At 35.5% G+C, this 17,551-nt stretch overlaps 1 protein-coding gene across 1 annotated transcript in view; it reads right to left on the bottom strand.

The window, feature by feature from the left end:
* Positions 1 to 291: 291 nt before the first annotated feature.
* The window catches only part of LOC141564388 (olfactory receptor 7C2-like), an 88,044-nt gene continuing 70,784 nt past the window's right edge, over positions 292 to 17,551 (bottom strand). Inside the window, exon 2 of the mRNA XM_074306826.1 lies at positions 292 to 1,399. Coding sequence (XP_074162927.1) covers positions 292 to 1,227 — 936 coding nt within the window. The 5' untranslated portion in view covers positions 1,228 to 1,399. The remainder of the gene's footprint in view (positions 1,400 to 17,551) is intronic.

The following is a 17,551-nucleotide window of genomic DNA, read 5'->3' as shown; positions in this document are numbered from 1 at the left end:
TTGCCCAAACTACATTAATTATGATCCAAAGACTAGATCTAAGATCTTCTAATACTAAATCTAGTGCTTCTTTAGCAGGAATGAGTGTTAACACAAAGTAGGTTGTGAAAATATTAGAGTGCAATGTCAAGGAAAGTCCAGAAATAGATGTAATAAACTCTATTAGTAACAGTAAAGAGATCACACAGCCAGTTAAGCAGGACCCTAGTCCTAGGCTTCATAGTTTGAATTCACGTTTTCTTATTGCCAGACTTTGGAACCCAGAGACATTCCCAGGGCCATATGCAATCATTAAGAAGCAGCTGCTCTGTCAATAAACTTCCTCAGGGATTCCTTTATGTCCTTGTTCCTCAGACTATAGATGAAGGGGTTCAGCATGGGGGTGACAACAGAATACATCAATGAGGCAATTGAGATCTTCCTAGAGGACTGAGTAGCTGAGGAACTCAGATACACTCCAAGTCCAGTGCCATAGAATAATGAAACAACAGAGAGGTGAGACCCACAGGTAGAAAAGGCTTTATATTTCCCCCTGGATGATGGCACTTTCAATATTGAGGAACAAATTTGAGTATAAGAGAAAAGGATCCCTGTGAAGGGGAGAACACCTAGCAGACAAGTTACAACATATACTAAAATGTCATTGATAAGGGTATTGGAACAAGAGAGTTTCATAACTTCACCAAGATCACAGAAAAAATGGGAAATTTCTCGTTCTGTACAGAAAGACAGCCGCATCACCATTAGAATTTGGAGAATGGAGTTTAGAAGACTAATAGTCCATGCCATTAGAACCATGAGGCCACAAATCCGTGGATTCATTATGGTGACATAATGCAGAGGATGACAGATAGCCACGAAACGATCATAGGCCATCACAGTAAGGAGTAAGTTGTCTAAACAAGCAAAAATCATGAAGAAGTACATCTGAGTAAAGCATCCAGCATAGGAGATAACCTTAGTATGTGTTTGGAGGTTCACCAGCATCTTGGGGACCAAAGTAGTCACTAGACAGATATCTACCAGGGACAAATTGGAGAGAAAGAAGTACATGGGAGTGTGAAGATGGGAGTCAGAGCCAATGGCCAGCATGATGAGAAGGTTCCCAACCACAGTGACCATGTACATGCTGAGGAAGAGCCCGAAGAGGGGCAGTTGCTGCTCTGGCTCCTCAGAAAGTCCCAGGAGGAAGAATTCTGACACACTTGATTGGTTTTCTGGTCCCATGCATCTGATATATCTGCAAGGAAAAAGATACAGGAAGTTGACAAATGGAAAGAGTCACCTATCATTCTCTGATAGAACACTAGATTTAAACTCAGATGACTGAAGTTTAAGTCTAAGAGCTACTGCCTTTGTTATTTTAGACAAGTCATTTCCCTTCATAGGCCTCAATATCCTCATAAATAAAATGGAGTTGGGTTAGGTGATCTCTAAATTATTTTTCAGTTCTCATATCTTTGGGAACTCCACAAACCATACTTAGAACTTAAGTAACTTAGAAATGAAATTATGAAAACTCTTCTCAGAGGTAATATTCCTTTAAGGTCAAACTATATTGAATTAAACATTAAATTATGTAAAATATGAAACTACAAAATGATGGAAGAAAGTAGAGTAGAACATTTATCTCAATTATGAAAGGGAGATATCAATAATTCAATAAAGTATTAATTGTAATCAAACAGATGTTTTTTTTTTTCCCACATAAAAGAAAAAATCTTTAAAATAAAATAATGTAATTAAAAACAACAACCAAAAAGCCCCCAATAGATTGGGAAATGTAGGTGTGACAGATAATAATTCAACATCCAAACTATGTATAAGTAATTGGTATTTTAAAAGTCACATTAGCAAACATCTCAATAAAACATGGCAACACTTTCAAAAAATGAATACAAATTGTTTTAAAGTAAATGTTATTTTATTTTGAGTTTTGCATTCTCTCCCTCTCACCTACTTTAATCAATTGAGAAAGCAAGAAAAACAAGATCTCGCTTACAAACATGTATAGTCAAAGAAAACAAATTCTTCAAATTCCTAATATTTGGAAATGTTCAATTTCACCAATAATCAGAAAGTAACACATCTTTGAGGTACTACCTCAAACACATGAAATAGGTAGAAAATAACCAAATTCAATATCAGTAATTTTGAGCAAATATAGATATACTCATTCTTTGCAGTTCTAATTGCAAAACTCTAAAATATTTTTGAACAATAATCTAACATTGCATAATAATTATTCTAATTATATTTTGGGAAAAAATATGAGAGTGTTAACATTATTGATTCAAATATTTTCATAGCATCATTAAATATAAATGCATGAATAAAAACATTGAAACAATTACAATAGGACAATAATTAAATAAATTTTGTTGAATTGTTATGGAATAATATAATGCAATTATAAAGAATACAAAAAACTACAGTAAGACATTTATCAAATAATGCAAAATGAAAAAAAATAAAACTACATCAGTGGAGAACACGCTTATTATTACCATAGAAAAAGCAAAGTGAATGACAATGAATGGAATTCTGGTGAGGAATTAGAAGTAACAAGAGTTGTTTAATATTTTATACATTGAAATTATTTACTTAAATATAAATAGCTGATCAATAAACTTAAGTTGTTCTATTGATTTCCAATGTTTTTTAAAATAAAATGTTGGTTATATATATTTAAAAAGAAGATATATAGTGAGAACAAAATCTGCTCAAGTGGAAAGAGTTCCCAGTTATGGGAGGGAGGAGGATACTGAAAAGAGAGAAGGGAGATGAGAGAGAGAAGGGAAGTTTGTTCTGCAGAGGGGGCTTTCAGAATTGGGGGATAATAAGAAAGCAAAAGAACATCTGCATCAACATTACTCATTGACCCCTCCCTGCAAAAAAAAACAAAAAACAAAGACAGAGACCAGAGAGAGGTTGTGAATCCAAGATTCTGAAATCAGCATCAGCATTGCTTCATCCATGGATCCAAGGAGATTACTCAAGGTTGATATGTTCTAAAGCAAATCTTGTTGCACGTGGGTCATGAGTCCTTATGGGGTTTCATAATTGAATGTGGGAGTTGTAAAATTATGATTGCTACCACTATATGTTGAGTTGCCTATTTATTTTATATATTTATATGGCTGGGATTATGTAAAATTTATTGGGCAAAAAGGGGTCAGAAATGGAAAAAGTTTAAGAGGTCATTGTCTAAAGTGATGTGTATACCCAAGAAACAAGCTATCCAAAAGCTTGAGCTTAAACAAAGAAGATATTTTCGTGAACATCCAAATAAATCCTTTGCTAATTTCGAAGTATGTCTTCAGACAGCTTGTCATATGAACTATTGGTGAAAATGTAGCAACAGGAATAATGATAAAACAACTTGCCAGAGAAAATGCTAATGAGGTTTGTAGAAGAATTATACTAGAACGACACAAAGATGCTCCTTTAGAGGAGATCATAAGATGCTGTGCACAAATGCCTTTTATACTTAGGTTATGATGCAGAGCATGGGAAGATGGGGTCCCTGTTGGCAATGGAGTTCCAGAGAGACTCGTCAATGCTTTCAGTGTGGTTAAGAAGGGCATCTGAAAGCTCACTGTTGGCATAGAGATAGAGTAAGAGCACAGGGTGGGAGAACAAGACTCAAAACCCTATGTCCAAAATGCAACAGGGGCTTCCCTGGGGCCGGGCTAACTTTCTGGGGGAACTTCAGATGGCCCTTGGTCTTAGTGGAGGAATGCAGAAAGCAGGAGAGCCACCAGGATGGTGGGATATGGAATGTCTCTCTTCCAGTCCTTGTTGGTCCTTATATACTCTATTACAATTACATCATTACAGCACACTATATATGTGTGAACTTAGAGAACCATTATATCACCATATTATGTACTTAGTATATATGTAAACTAAATAACCATTGTCTCATCAACACCTTGTTTCAAGTATAGTTCTTTCAAGTATAATTCTTCAGAGTTCTGGCTCTCTACAATTTAATCTCTCTTGAGTGATTTTCTTCAGATATTTGTATATAGGTAATTTCTACAAGTTCCCAATAATATTATTTCCTAGATACCTCCTATATACATATGGCTTCTCAGTAGTCTTTTGAAATGAGCATTTTTTTCTGGCTATAGCAAAAGCATATCTTATTTAATTGTAATCAATAAATCACACATATGTTATTCCTTGTATATAGGCGCAAATTTTTATTAAAAATCAAAATATTGCCTTGTCCTGATTGTGTATGAAAGATCAGCCAGCTATGTTAATATTATGTTCTATGTATTATAATTTTTATTATTCAAATACTTTATTTATTCACTCAACTTTTCATCATAGCAAGTAGGTAATCTTAGATTCTCAAAATCAGGAGAAATAGAGTTTAATCTTTGTTACATTCTACCCAGCTCAAAAAAGCCTCAAGCAAAGATATTCAACAGATGCTAGTCCTTGGTTGATGCTCTTTTGGGGGCAAAAATCTAATGAAACTGTTTTTTATGACATGGAAGGATTAAGATCTGCATTGGTAGGAGAAAATACTTATATTCTGGATTGAACAATAGCAACTCACATTTTTTTTCTAGAAAAATGACAACTCATCAAAATTGATCAAATACATTTATTGGGTCTGACAATATATTTGCTATTTCTCAGTCCCTAACTTCTTCAATGAAATGAATTATGTATATTGTCTTATTTTTTTTTCTCAAAGACAGGATTACTCGGTATTATTTTGTAGCATATAGTTTAATTAATTTTTTTTCCAAATTCCAAATTCTCTAAGACCAATGCTATTTTACCTTTTTCAGATTGACTTATTATGCCAATATTGTGATTCTATGCAGAATATGAGAACAGAACAAGTTAAATGAAAATGGATGAGAGATTGTAGAAGGAAGAATCACTATTTTGGAGACACTAAGGAAATTTTCATGGAAAAAGTTATCAAGGTAGCCTTTGAGGGAGGACTATTTGGTTTTGGAAAAGTACATTCAAGAAATAGGTAATTTCATGTGAAAGACCAAGAGATAGGTAGGCACATAATATCATCAGGGAGTGGCAATTAATTTAGCTTATCAGAGGTATAATGTAAGCTAGAAAATAGCAATTACTCATCAGGGAATATTAGTAAACATTTAGTGACTTAAGGCTTAGCATATGGAGGTAGATATAATAGAACAAAATGAGGGTAAGGAAAGATGTCCATTGCTTTCAGAATTCAGAAAAAAAACTAATCTTGAATCTCTAGCAATAAGCAAGATACTAAAAATTGTAAATAATATTGGGTAGTTAGGTGACTCAGTGGATAGAGCACCAGCCCTCAAGGAAGGAGGAGTTGAATTCAAATCTGTTCTCAGACACTTAACATTTCCTAGCTGTGTCCCGGGGCTTAACCCCAATTGCCTCAGAAAAAAAAAAAGTAAATAAAATGGAAGAAATACTAGAATCCATAGAACCAAAGTTATGATGAAATATTTTAGAAAGAACAAAGAAGTTTGGAGTCATGAGTCCTGACTTCAAATTCAAGCTCTTTATCTTTCTGGCTGCATTTTAGTTAAGAATGAAATAAGGAAGTATTCCTCTAATTATGGGAGTAAGGAAGAAAGAGAGAAGGGATGAATAGTACTAAAGATGATTATCAGAGCATGCATAAAAGGTGAACATATCATTGAAATGGGTGGTGGATAGGTGATGGAGTGGATATAATGGATACAGTAGTATTAATAACATCTTGATTGGCTTCAGCCTAGATATTCTCCTGCATATCAATGTCTTCTAAAATGTGCTCCCCAGACAGAACAGAACTTCAGATATGGACTGGTTTTGGAGTTAAAAGTCTCTGATCTCTGGCATTTACTCTCTCTGTTATCATAGGTAACTCATTTGTCTTCGTCTAGCTTTAATTTCCTCATTAATTTCCACTAGGTCTCCTTGGTTTCATTGGGTTCCATTAAGACCCCTGTTACTTCTGCTATTCTTTGTTCCTAAGTCCCATTTTCAGGACTGAAGCCAGGGACCATGATCCAAAGAACTGCAAGTTGTTAGTACTACAAGGAATAGCTCTGAGTTCTACAATTATGGAAGTATGCAGCAATATGTAAGGGGGGAATCAAAAAGAAGGCAACCCTCTTGATGGTAGCTATAGAGTGTCTGCTGGTGTGAAATCTTATGATAGCTTTAGTAGCCTTGATAGAGTATGTCTGACACCAGTAAGTTTCTGTGTTAGAATTCTTACAAAGTGCTAAGTCACTGGAATGGAATGGAGACAATAATTATCTAATTTAGCATGGTACTTAACAGTTCTCTATTCAGTAATGTACTTACTAAATTTTCCACAAGATGCATTCTTTTAAGAGAGCATAATTTTAAGGAGCTCCTACAAGCCCACTGAAACCCACAAGCCCACTCTCTGGGAGGAGGAGTCAAGAGTCATTCCAACTTCCACCTTTGTGCTGGCTGGAGACATTTGGACAAGAGCTCTCGGGAACCAAGGAGAGAGATAGGCCTCTAAGAAAGCTAACAGGTCTATTTTGAAGGAGACAAGACTTGAAGGAGAAAATAAAGGATCTGGACTTTAACTCCTGGCTGCATTTGAGGTGGTTATTGAAACTGAGCTAAATCCAAGGTTGCCTCCAGAAGCTCAGCAAGAAACCTGCTCACAGAGAACGATTACAATTTAGAAAAGAGAACAAACATTACACTTCTGATTTTTGGGTTGTACTTGGCTTCATTGGGAGGCTCCTTGGGGGACTTCTGACATTTATGTTTCTTTATTTGTTGCCCTCAAAGACTGAAATGCTGGGAAGGTAGCCAAGAGAGGTGTATGTTTATTCCTTTTTCTATGAAGACCAAATACCAACATGCCCATGCCAGAGAGAGGTAAGACAAAGACACACAAACATACACAGAAAGAAAGAGAGAGACAGAGAAAGAGATGAGAGATAGAGAGAGATACACAAAGGCAGAGAGAGACACAGAGAGACAGAGGGAAAGAGAGAGACAGAGACAGAGAGACAGAGAGAGACAGAGATAGAGACAGAGAAAGAGAGGGAAGAAGGAGGAAGGAAGGATGGAGAGAGAGGAAGGGAAAGAGAAGGGGAGAGAGGAAAAGAAAATACTGAGAAAACATAATGAAAATAGAGGCAGTTTGACAAGGGGTAGAAAAAGACAACAGAGTGAATAAATGCCATGAGGGAAGATGTTCATGAAAATATGGTTAAATGTATTATACAAATCAATTTAAATCTGAGATAGTTACTTATACAAAGCAGTACTGGCTCATAATCAATATATGAATGTCTTTTTTATAATATGATATCTGTAAAGAGCCACTGATAGACTTTATGGTTATAATAAAATGATCAATTAGTTAAATCATAACTGGATTGAACATGAGTGGGGAATCTTTTTTGGTTATAAAGTCCTTCACAGGTGTCTACCACTCCTGAGAGTGCTATCAACTATATCCATAGAAGTCATACCCTCACTGATAAAATACTGGACTTCATAGGAATTAGAATGCACAAAGAATTTTTATGTTTGTAGTTTGGAACAATAGGCAAGAATGTTGGTAATGCTGATGGTTTGAGTTGAAAGAACAGAAAAGAGTCCAGTGGGGATCAATAAGCAAGAGAAAAAAATTAGGGAAATGGAAAAGATCAGAAAATGTGGGAGAGAATATTATCTTTGGGGAGTTGATGCCAAAGGTAGGAATAAGGTAACAGATGTTATATTTTCTTTCTAGATCTCAAATTCAAGTTTCCATGGAGTTAGTTATGTGGGCCTCATAGCTGGATAAACCTTCTAGATAGGATTATAAGATGGGGTCATGTATTTAGATATGAAAGGTATCTTAAAATCATCTAGCCTATTACTATGTACAGTTGATGAAACTGATACTGAGAAGTGACATGTACGAGATGACATAGATGAGTGTACCTGGAAAAAGTACTTAATAAATATTTCTTATTTAATGTGGGGCAAAGACAAGAAACTACAACAGATTATCACTATTTAAGCAACCTAGAAAGCACTTCTCCTGTGATTGAATTCTGTACTAGTGAAAAATAAGCATCAGACTTATTCTAGGGCTTAAGGAAGGGGTATGGAAGTCATTGGGTTGAGGAAAGAAAGGAAATTCAAGAAAAAAAATCATCTAGTGAAACAAATGTCTACTGTTGAAAGGGGTCTTAAAGTATAGATAGATTATCAGAAGATAGAAAGCCCTAGAACAAAATGTCAAAATGGATACATCTTTATAACATAGGGTATCAAAATAATCTTATTCCAACAGCATGTTTTTACAAGTAATGACACCGAGATAATGTGAGGAATAAAAATGACTTGTCTGAAGTCACACAGATAGTCAGTGACAAGCAAAGACTAAAATCAAGGTCTTCTGATACAGTCTGTTGTAACACTCTTGTAACAATAGGTCTAACAGTAATACTCATAAGAAAAATGATTTTTACTTTTCTTTTCTAGGGCCCCTAACAATTCCTGCTTGCTTCAATTGCTTGTACCTCAATCCAATTTTTTAGCTCTTCCCAAGCTGTCATAACTTTCTCCTTGACAGTGGACCTAGGAATTCCAATCCTCCTGCATTCTTCTCTCTTCTTGTACTACCTTTGCTTATAAAAAATAGATTTAAGCACCTCATTAACTTTTGTAGGAAATATAATTCTTCTTTGACACATCTTTCTTTTAGCTTTGTGGGTAGTGCAGCACTCTGGGTAGTGCAAAGCTTAATCTACTAGACTTCTCTCAGCTTTGTAGAGTCAAAATGTTTGTGTGAGAAGACCTAACCATGGGCCCAGTTTCTGTCTTTGGGAACAGGACATGAGCCCCTCTGTTTTTGGTAGGCATCACAATGCAAAATTCTTTATGTGTTGTTTGTCAGAGTCTTTCTGGAATCTCGGATATATTTACTTAAGAGCACTGATCCATACTGGACTCTGATCCCTCCTACTGTAATGATAATAATAGCTATTTAAAATGCTCTAAGGTTAACAAATATTTCTGCAAACTTATAAATATTTAATTCCAGTATAACTTTAAAATACACAGGGCAGGTACTATCCCATTCATAGTGTCAATACAGAAAAGAAAATTAAATCACCCACATCCTATAATGAGTCAGTAGGAAGACTGGAGTTTGATTGAGTTTTCCTTACTCTGAGTATAGGGCTCTTTCCAATGACTCTCAGTTTTGGGTCTTGGTGAATCTTAGAATTTCAGCTAGACTCAAGGCTCGGACTCTGGACCAAACTGGACTCTGATTTGGATTTTTTGGACATTCCATGATTTTTACTGGATTCCTAAGGAAAAAAGAAGTACCTCTTGACCTTGCCTTCCCTTCTTTCATATCATCTCTCTTTCTCTCATAGTACTTACTGGTCATCACCAAGAAGCCACGTTTGACTAATCTTTCTTCTGTGCTAGATGTTATCAGGAAGGAAGGCAGAGAAAAGAGAGATGGCCTTAGGCATGAAGAATGATGTTTCAGTGAGGCACAAATAAACTATTTCTTGTCCTAGAACAGATGGTTGCCCTGGGAGCAGTGGCAGATAAGGGAATATTTGTCATTTCTAGAGTCATAGAGACTCATCCCCATGGCTCCTCATTAGACAAGTCATCGAATTGTCTTTCCTTTCCTGGAGCATCTTAATTCCCTCTGGGACAACCGAGAACCCTAGCAGAAAGCTTTCTAACAATAAGAGCTTTATAACAATGGAATAGACTGCCTTATGAAGCAGTAAGTTAGTCAACACGGGTGATCTTCAAGAAGATGTTAAGGGACTGCTTATGTGGAATATTGTAGAGAGCATTCATGATTTGAGGAAAACATTTAATCTCTTATAACTTTTAAAACCCTTTATAATCTAATTCCAACTTATGTTCTTGGACTGATTTTATATGACTGCCCAATATACTCATTATTCCAGTCAAACTCATCTACTTATAACAATGTTCCCGTTTCTCCCTTCTGAGCCATTATACATGCTGATTCCTATCTATGAAACAGAGGGGAGCCCAAATGCACCTCTGTATCTTGTATTTCCCAGCTCCATTCACTGCTGTTTGAGTTCTACTCAAACAAGAATGTCTGGGTTGCCTAGTTATTAGTATCACCCTCAGACCCACCAAATTTGCTGCATACATTTCATTTTTGCTTCTCTGTGGACATCTTGAATTTTTCCTGCCACAACTGAATATAAAAGCCTAGAGAATAGAAACTGTTATCTTTGTTTTTGCATACAAAGCACATAATTCAATACCTGGCACATTGTAGGCTTTTAAGGAATGATTGATGTGAATTTACTTAACCTTGGCTTTTTCTCTTTCTCTTAAGAATCCCCAAATCACAGAAGAGATCTTGTATGTCCTCTCCTCCAGCCCCTTAAATCATGAAATAATCATTCCTAGATCTAAAAAGTTCCTGAAAACAACAACTTTGGCTTGACCTCTTTCAATTAGAGAGAGCATCTTTTTTTTTTTTTTTTTCCCATGATGAAAAAACTTTAATTCCCTGGAAAAAACTTGACACATTCCAGAAATGAAAATAACTTTCTCTAATATTTAAAATTAAAAAGGAATAACAAAAAAGAGAAAAAAGCTCCTTAAAACACTTATATTCAAAAATCTCACAGATAGACTCCTTAAAAAAGATTTTTGAGTTTTCTGATTTTAGTTAAAGGGAATATATACCTATACATACATACATGAATGTACACACACACACACACACACACACACACACACACACATCATGGGTTTTAGAACTTAGCAAACATATGTATTATGTTATTCTTATTCCAGGTCCCCTCCTTTTCAACTCATAAGACCATGTTTTCTCAACTTTGTTTTTAACAAAATAAGCTTGGTCTGAAGCTGGTTACCTTGCATGACATGATTTATAACCATGGATCATTTCTGTGAATAAGGTAAATTATCTTAATGACTTTGGAATCTTTATCAGGAACATTTACCACAGCAGTCAAGCTAACACAGTCTATCAATCTGTAAATGTTGACAAATTAAACGACAGCTTCTCTTTGCTCCAAAATGTTGCCTGCTATGGAAATAATTTCATGCTGTTTGAAATTATTATTTTTTTTAATTTTTTATTATATATATATATATTTTATAATATTATCCCTTGTATTCATTTTTCCAAATTACTCCCCCTCCCTCTATTCCCTCCCCCCGATGACAGGCAATCCCATACATTTTACATATGTTACAATATAGTCTAGGTACAATACATGTGTGTGAATATCATTTTCTTGTTGCACAATAAACATTAGAATCCGAAGGTACATGCAACCTGGGCAGACAGATATTAGTGCTAACAATTTACATTCACTTCCCAGTGTTTCTTCTCTGGGTGTAGCTACCTCTGTCCATCATTGATCAACTGGAAGTGAGTTGGATCTTCTTTATGTTGAAGATTTCCACTTCCATCAGAATACATCCTCATACAGTATTGTTGTTGAAGTGTACAGTGATCTTCTGGTTCTGCTCATTTCATTCAGCATCAGTTGATTTAAGTCTCTTCAGGCCTCTCTGTATTCCTCCTGCTGGTCATTTCTTACAGAGCAATAATATTCCATAACCTTCATATACCATAATTTACCCAACCATTCTCCAATTGATGGACATCCATTCAACTTCCAGTTTCTAGCTACAACAAAAAGAGCTGCCACAAACATTTTGGCACATACAGGTCCCTTTCCGCTCTTTAGTATTTCTTTGGGATATAATCCCAATAACAGCAATGCTGGGTCAAAGGGTATGCACAGTTTGATAACTTTTTGGGCATAGTTCCAAATTGCTCTCCAGAATGGCTGGATTCTTTCACAACTCCAGCAGCAATGTATCAGTGTCCCAGTTTTCCCACATCCCCCTCCAACATTCATCAGTATTTGTTCCTATCATCTTAGCCAATCTGACAGGTGTGTAGTGGTATCTCAGAGTTGTCTTAATTTGCATTTCTCTGATCAGTAGTGATTTGGAACACTCTTTCATATGAGTGGGAATAGTTTCAATTTCATCATCTGAGAATTGTCTGTTCATATCCCTTGACCATTTATCAATGGAGAATGGTTTGGTTTCCTATAAATTAGGGTCAGTTCTCTATATATTTTGGAAATGAGACCTTTGTCAGAACCTTTACTTTTAAAAATATTTTCCCAATTTGTTATTTCCCTTCTAATCTTGTTTGCATTAGTATTGTTTGTACAGAAACTTTTTAGTTTGATGTAATCAAAATCTTCTATTTTGTGATCAATAATGATCTCTAGTTTTCCTCTGGTCATAAATTCCTTCCTCCTCCACAGGTCTGAGAGGTAGACTATTTTCTGTTTCTCTAATCTATTTATTATCTCCCTCTTTATGCCTAAATCATGGACCCATTTTGATCTTATCTTGGCATGTGGTATTAAGTGTGGATCCATATCTAATTTCTGCCATACTAATTTCCAATTTTCCCAACAGTTTTTTCCAATAATGAATTTTTGTCCCTAATGTTGGTATCTTTGGGTTTGTCAAAGATTAGATTGCTATAGATGTACCCTTTTTTGTCCTTTGTATCTAATCTGTTCCACTGATCTACCGGTCTATTTCTTAGCCAATACCAAATGGTTTTGGTGACTGCTGCTATATAATATAGCTTTAGATCAGGTACACTTAGACCACCTTCCTCTGACTTTTTTTTTCCATTAGTTCCCTTGCAATTCTCGACCTTTTATTCTTCCATATGAATTTTGTGGTCATTTTTTCTAGGTCATTAAAATAGTTTCTTGGGAGTCTGATTGGTATAGCACTAAATAAATAGATTAGTTTGGGGAGTATTGTCATCTTTATTATATTCTCTCGGCCTATCCAAGAGCACTGAATGTCTTTCCAATTATTTAAATCTGACTTTATTTTTTTGGCAAGTGTTTTGTAATTTTTCTCATATAATTCCTGACTACTCTTTGGTAGATGGATTCCCAAATACTTTATACTCTCAACATTTGTTTGGAATGGAATTTCTCTTTGTATCTCTTGCTGTTGCATTTTGTTGGTGATATATAAAAATGCTGAGGATTTATGTGGATTTATTTTGTATCCTGCCACTTTGCTAAAATTCTGAATTATTTCTAATAGCTTTTTAGCAGAGTCTTTGGGGTTTTCTAAGTATATCATCATGTCATCTGCAAAGAGTGATAGTTTGATTTCCTCATTTCCTACTCGAATTCCTTGAATCTCTTTCTCGGCTGTTATTACCGAGGCTAGTGTTTCTAGTATTATATTGAATAGTAATGGTGATAGTGGGCAACCTTGTTTCACTCCTGATCTTACTGGGAAAGGTTGCAGTTTATTTCTATTGCATATTATGCTTACTGACGGTCTTAAATATATGCTCCTGATTATTCTAAGGAATAATCCATTTATTCCTATACTCTCAAGAGTTTTTAGTAGGAATAGATGTTGGATTTTGTCAAATGCTTTTTCTGCATCTATTGAGATGATCATATGGTTTTTTATTAATTTGATTATTAATATGGTCAATTATACTAATAGTTTTCCTAATATTAAACCAGCCCTGCATTCCTGGTGTGAATCCTACTTGATCATAGTGTATTATCCTGGGGATGATTTTCTGAAGTCTTTTTGCTAATATCTTATTTAAGATTTTAGCATCAATATTCATTAAGGAAATTGGTCTATAATTTTCTTTCTCAGTTTTCGATCGACCTGGTTTAGGTATCAGTACCATGTCTGTGTCATAAAAGGAGTTTGGTAGGACTCCTTCATCCCCTATTTTTTCAAATAGTTTATATAGCATTGGGGCTAATTGTTCTTTAAATGTTTGGTAGAATTCACATGTAAATCCATCTGGTCCTGGGGATTTTTTCCTGGAGAGTTGGTTAATAGCTTGTTCTATTTCTTTTTCTGAAATGGGACTATTTAAGCAATTTATCTCCTCCTCTGTTAATCTAGGAAGCCTATATTTTTGGAGGAAGTCATCCATTTCACTTAAGTTATCAAATTTATTGGCATAAAGTTGGGCAAAGTAACTCCTTATTATTTCTCTAATTTCCTCTTCATTGGTGGAAAGATCCCCCTTTTCATTTGTAAGACTAACAATTTGATTTTCCTCTTTCTTTTTTCTGATCAGATTTACCAAAGGTTTATCTATTTTATTGGCTTTTTCATAAAACCAACTCTTGGTTTTATTTATTAATTCAATAGTTTTTTTACTTTCAATATTATTGATTTTTCCTTTTAATTTTTGTATTTCAAGTTTAATTTTTGGTTAGGGGTTTTTAATTTGGTCTTTTTCTAGCCTTTTAAGTTGCAAGCCCAATTCGTTAATCTTCTCTTTCTCTATTTTCTTCAAATAAGCTTCTAAAGATATAAAATTTCCCCTTATTACTACTTTAGCTGCATCCCACAGATTTTGGTATGATGTCTCATTATTGTCATTATCTTGGGTGAAATTATTAATTGTTTCTATAATTTGCTGTTTCACCCAGTCATTCTTTAAGATGACATTATTCAGTTTCCAATTACTTTTTGGTCTATTTACCCCTAACTTTTTACTGAATGTAGCTTTTATTGCATTGTGATCTGAGAAAAAGGCATTTATTATTTCTGCCTTCCTACATTTAATTTTGAGATCTTTATGTCCTAATATATGGTCAATTTTTTTATAGGATCCATGAACTGCTGAGAAGAAAATATATTCCTTTCTATTACCATTCAGTTTTCTCCAAAGGTCTATCATACTTAGTTTTTCTAATGTTCTATTTACTTTTTAAATTTCTTTCTTATTTGTTTTGTGGTTTGATTTGTCTAAATCTGAGAGTGCAAGGTTGAGATCTCCCACTATTATAGTTTAACTGTCTATTTCTTCTTGCAACTCTCTTAACTTTTCCTTTAGAAAGTTAGATGCTATACCACTTGGTGCATATATGTTTAGTATCGATATGGCTTCATTATTTATGCTACCTTTCAGCAGGATATAGTTTCCTTCCTTATCTCTTTTAACTAGATCAACTTCTGCTTTTGCTTGATCTGAGATAAGGATAGCTACCCCTGCTTTTTTGGCTTTACCTGAAGCATAATAGATTCTGCTCCAATCTTTTACCTTTGCTCTATATGTATCTCCCTGCTTCAAGTGTGTTTCCTGGAAACAACATATTGTAGGGTTCTGATTTTTGATCCAGTCTGCTATCTGTCTCCATTTGATGGGAGCGTTCATCCCATTCACATTTACAGTTAAAATTACTAATTCTGTATTTCCTGCCATCATATTATCCCCAGATTATGCTTTTTCCCTTGACCCCCCTCAACCCCTTCCCCAATATTTAATTTATAGACCCCACTTGTGATGCGCTGTCCTCCCTTTTTTTTTTTTTTAGTATCCCTCCCCCCTCCCTCCACGTCCCTTCTCTTATTCTCCTTTTCCTTTTCCCTTTTCCTCTCCCCCCTTTAATGAGGTGAGAGAGAATTCTCTGAAAAACAAATATGACAATTATTTACTCTTTGAGCCTCTTCTGATGAGAGTAAGATTTACATAATAATTCTCCCCCTCTCTAAATTCCCTCAGATATGTTGTATTTTCTATGCCTCTTCCTGGGATGTAGTTTCCCTTTTTTTATCACTCCCTCCCCTTTTTCTGATACTACTCCCTTCCCTTTACTACACCCCTTCCTTTTTTTTCTTTTATATCAGTAAAATCAAATTATCCAAGCATACTTTCTATATACCCACAACAGAGATACAGTTCCCAAGAGTTCTGTATACCTTTTTCTGTTTCTCTTCAGTCTTGTGGATGTAGATCAATTTTTTTGTTTAAGTCTGGTTTTTTTCTTAGAAACATATGGAATTCCTCTATTTCATTGAATGACCATCTTCTTCCATGGAAAAAGATGCTAAACTTAGCTGGGTAGTTTATTCTTGGTTGCAATCCTTGATCTTTTGCCTTTTGGAATATCAGGTTCCCGGCCCTTCTATCTTTTAATGTGGAGGCAGCCAGATCTTGGGTGACCCTTATTGTGGCACCTTGGTATTTAAATTGTTTTTTTCTAGCTGCTTGCAGGATTTTCTCCTTTGTGTGGTAATTCTGCAGCTTAGCCACAATATTCCGTGGTGTTCTTTTTTTAGGGTCTATTTCAGGAGTTTGATGAATTCTTTCGACATCTACTTTCCCTTCTGTTTCTATTATCTCTGGACAGTTCTCTTTGATAATTTCCTGTAAAATAGAATCTAGGCTCTTTTTTTGGTCATAGTTTTCAGGAAGTCCAATGATCCACAGATTATCTCTCCTAGATCTATTTTCCAGGTCTATAGATTTTCCCAGTAAGTATTTGACGTTATTCTCCAGCTTTTCATTTTCATTTTTTTTTTTTTTTGTTTGTTTTGTTTGACTAATTCTTGGGTTCTCAATGAATCATTCCTTTCTATTTGTTCCATCCTGAATTTTAAGGAGTTATTTTCTTCATTCACAGTTTTTAGTTCTTTTTGTAAATGCCCAATTTCATTTTTAAATGAGTTATTTTGCTCTATTGAATTTTTTTCCATTTCCCTAATTTTTTTGAGAATTATTTTCTTTTTCCAATTCAGAAATCCTATTTTCTTGAGACTTTTTTATCTTCTCCAATTCAGAAATCCTACTTTCCTGTGATTTTTTTACCTTTTCTAATTCACTAATTTTGTTTCCCTGCATCTCCTGTGAATTCTTTATTTTTTCCAACTCCAATTTCAGAACGTTATTTTCTATCATAGCTTCTCTTTCCTTTTCCCATTTTTCTTCAAACTCTCTTAACTTTTTAATAGTCTCTTTGAGGAGAGAGTTATGTGATGGGGGGCAGAAATCGTTCCCCTTTAGGTTGTTATCTGCTGACTCTCTGCTGTTAACTTCCTCAGGGTTGGATACCCGCTCTTTCTCTGTGTAGAAGGAATCTATAGTTTTTCTTGGCTTTTTACTCATACTTAAAAAATCTTTTGGGGTCTGTCCCTGGGGTAGGAAATTATTTATTTATTTCTTTATCAGCTTCCTCCCAGACCAGATGGATGCAGCAGCCCTTGTTCCTGAGCTAAAAGAGAGCTCTGGGAGAGAGTTCCCCACCCCCTCCCTGGAAGTGCCTCACAGGTGATTAGCACTGCTGTGCTTTGAGGGCGCTGTGTTCTAGCGGCTTCCCTGAGGTTTGAGACTGAACAGTAAAGGCGACACAATGCCCAGCCTATGCGTCCCGGTGTGGCGTGGATGTCAGCAGCAGGTGACGTGAAAAGCCCCTGCGCTCAAACTGGAAGTGTCTGCCAGAAACCACGGTCCCTAGTTCAAAGGTTCCACTTTCTCTGGGACTTCCGGGGCTGAGTTCCACAGCCTCCAGCCGAGTAAGGCACTATGAGTTATCACCCGCTTTTCAATCTCTTAACTACCCCCAGGTGAAAGCCTGGATTGCCTATGTCAGCCACACCCACAGTGCCGAGATCTGCTGAGTCACCCCCAGGATCTGGGAAGATCTAATCTGGTTTTAAAATTTTAAAGTGGCTT

The sequence above is a fragment of the Sminthopsis crassicaudata genome, chromosome 1 (genome assembly GCF_048593235.1).
Source record: "Sminthopsis crassicaudata isolate SCR6 chromosome 1, ASM4859323v1, whole genome shotgun sequence".
Classification (NCBI taxonomy): Eukaryota; Metazoa; Chordata; class Mammalia; order Dasyuromorphia; family Dasyuridae; genus Sminthopsis; species Sminthopsis crassicaudata.
Note: the sequence above shows the minus strand (reverse complement) of the source record. Positions and strands in the feature narration are given on the sequence as shown.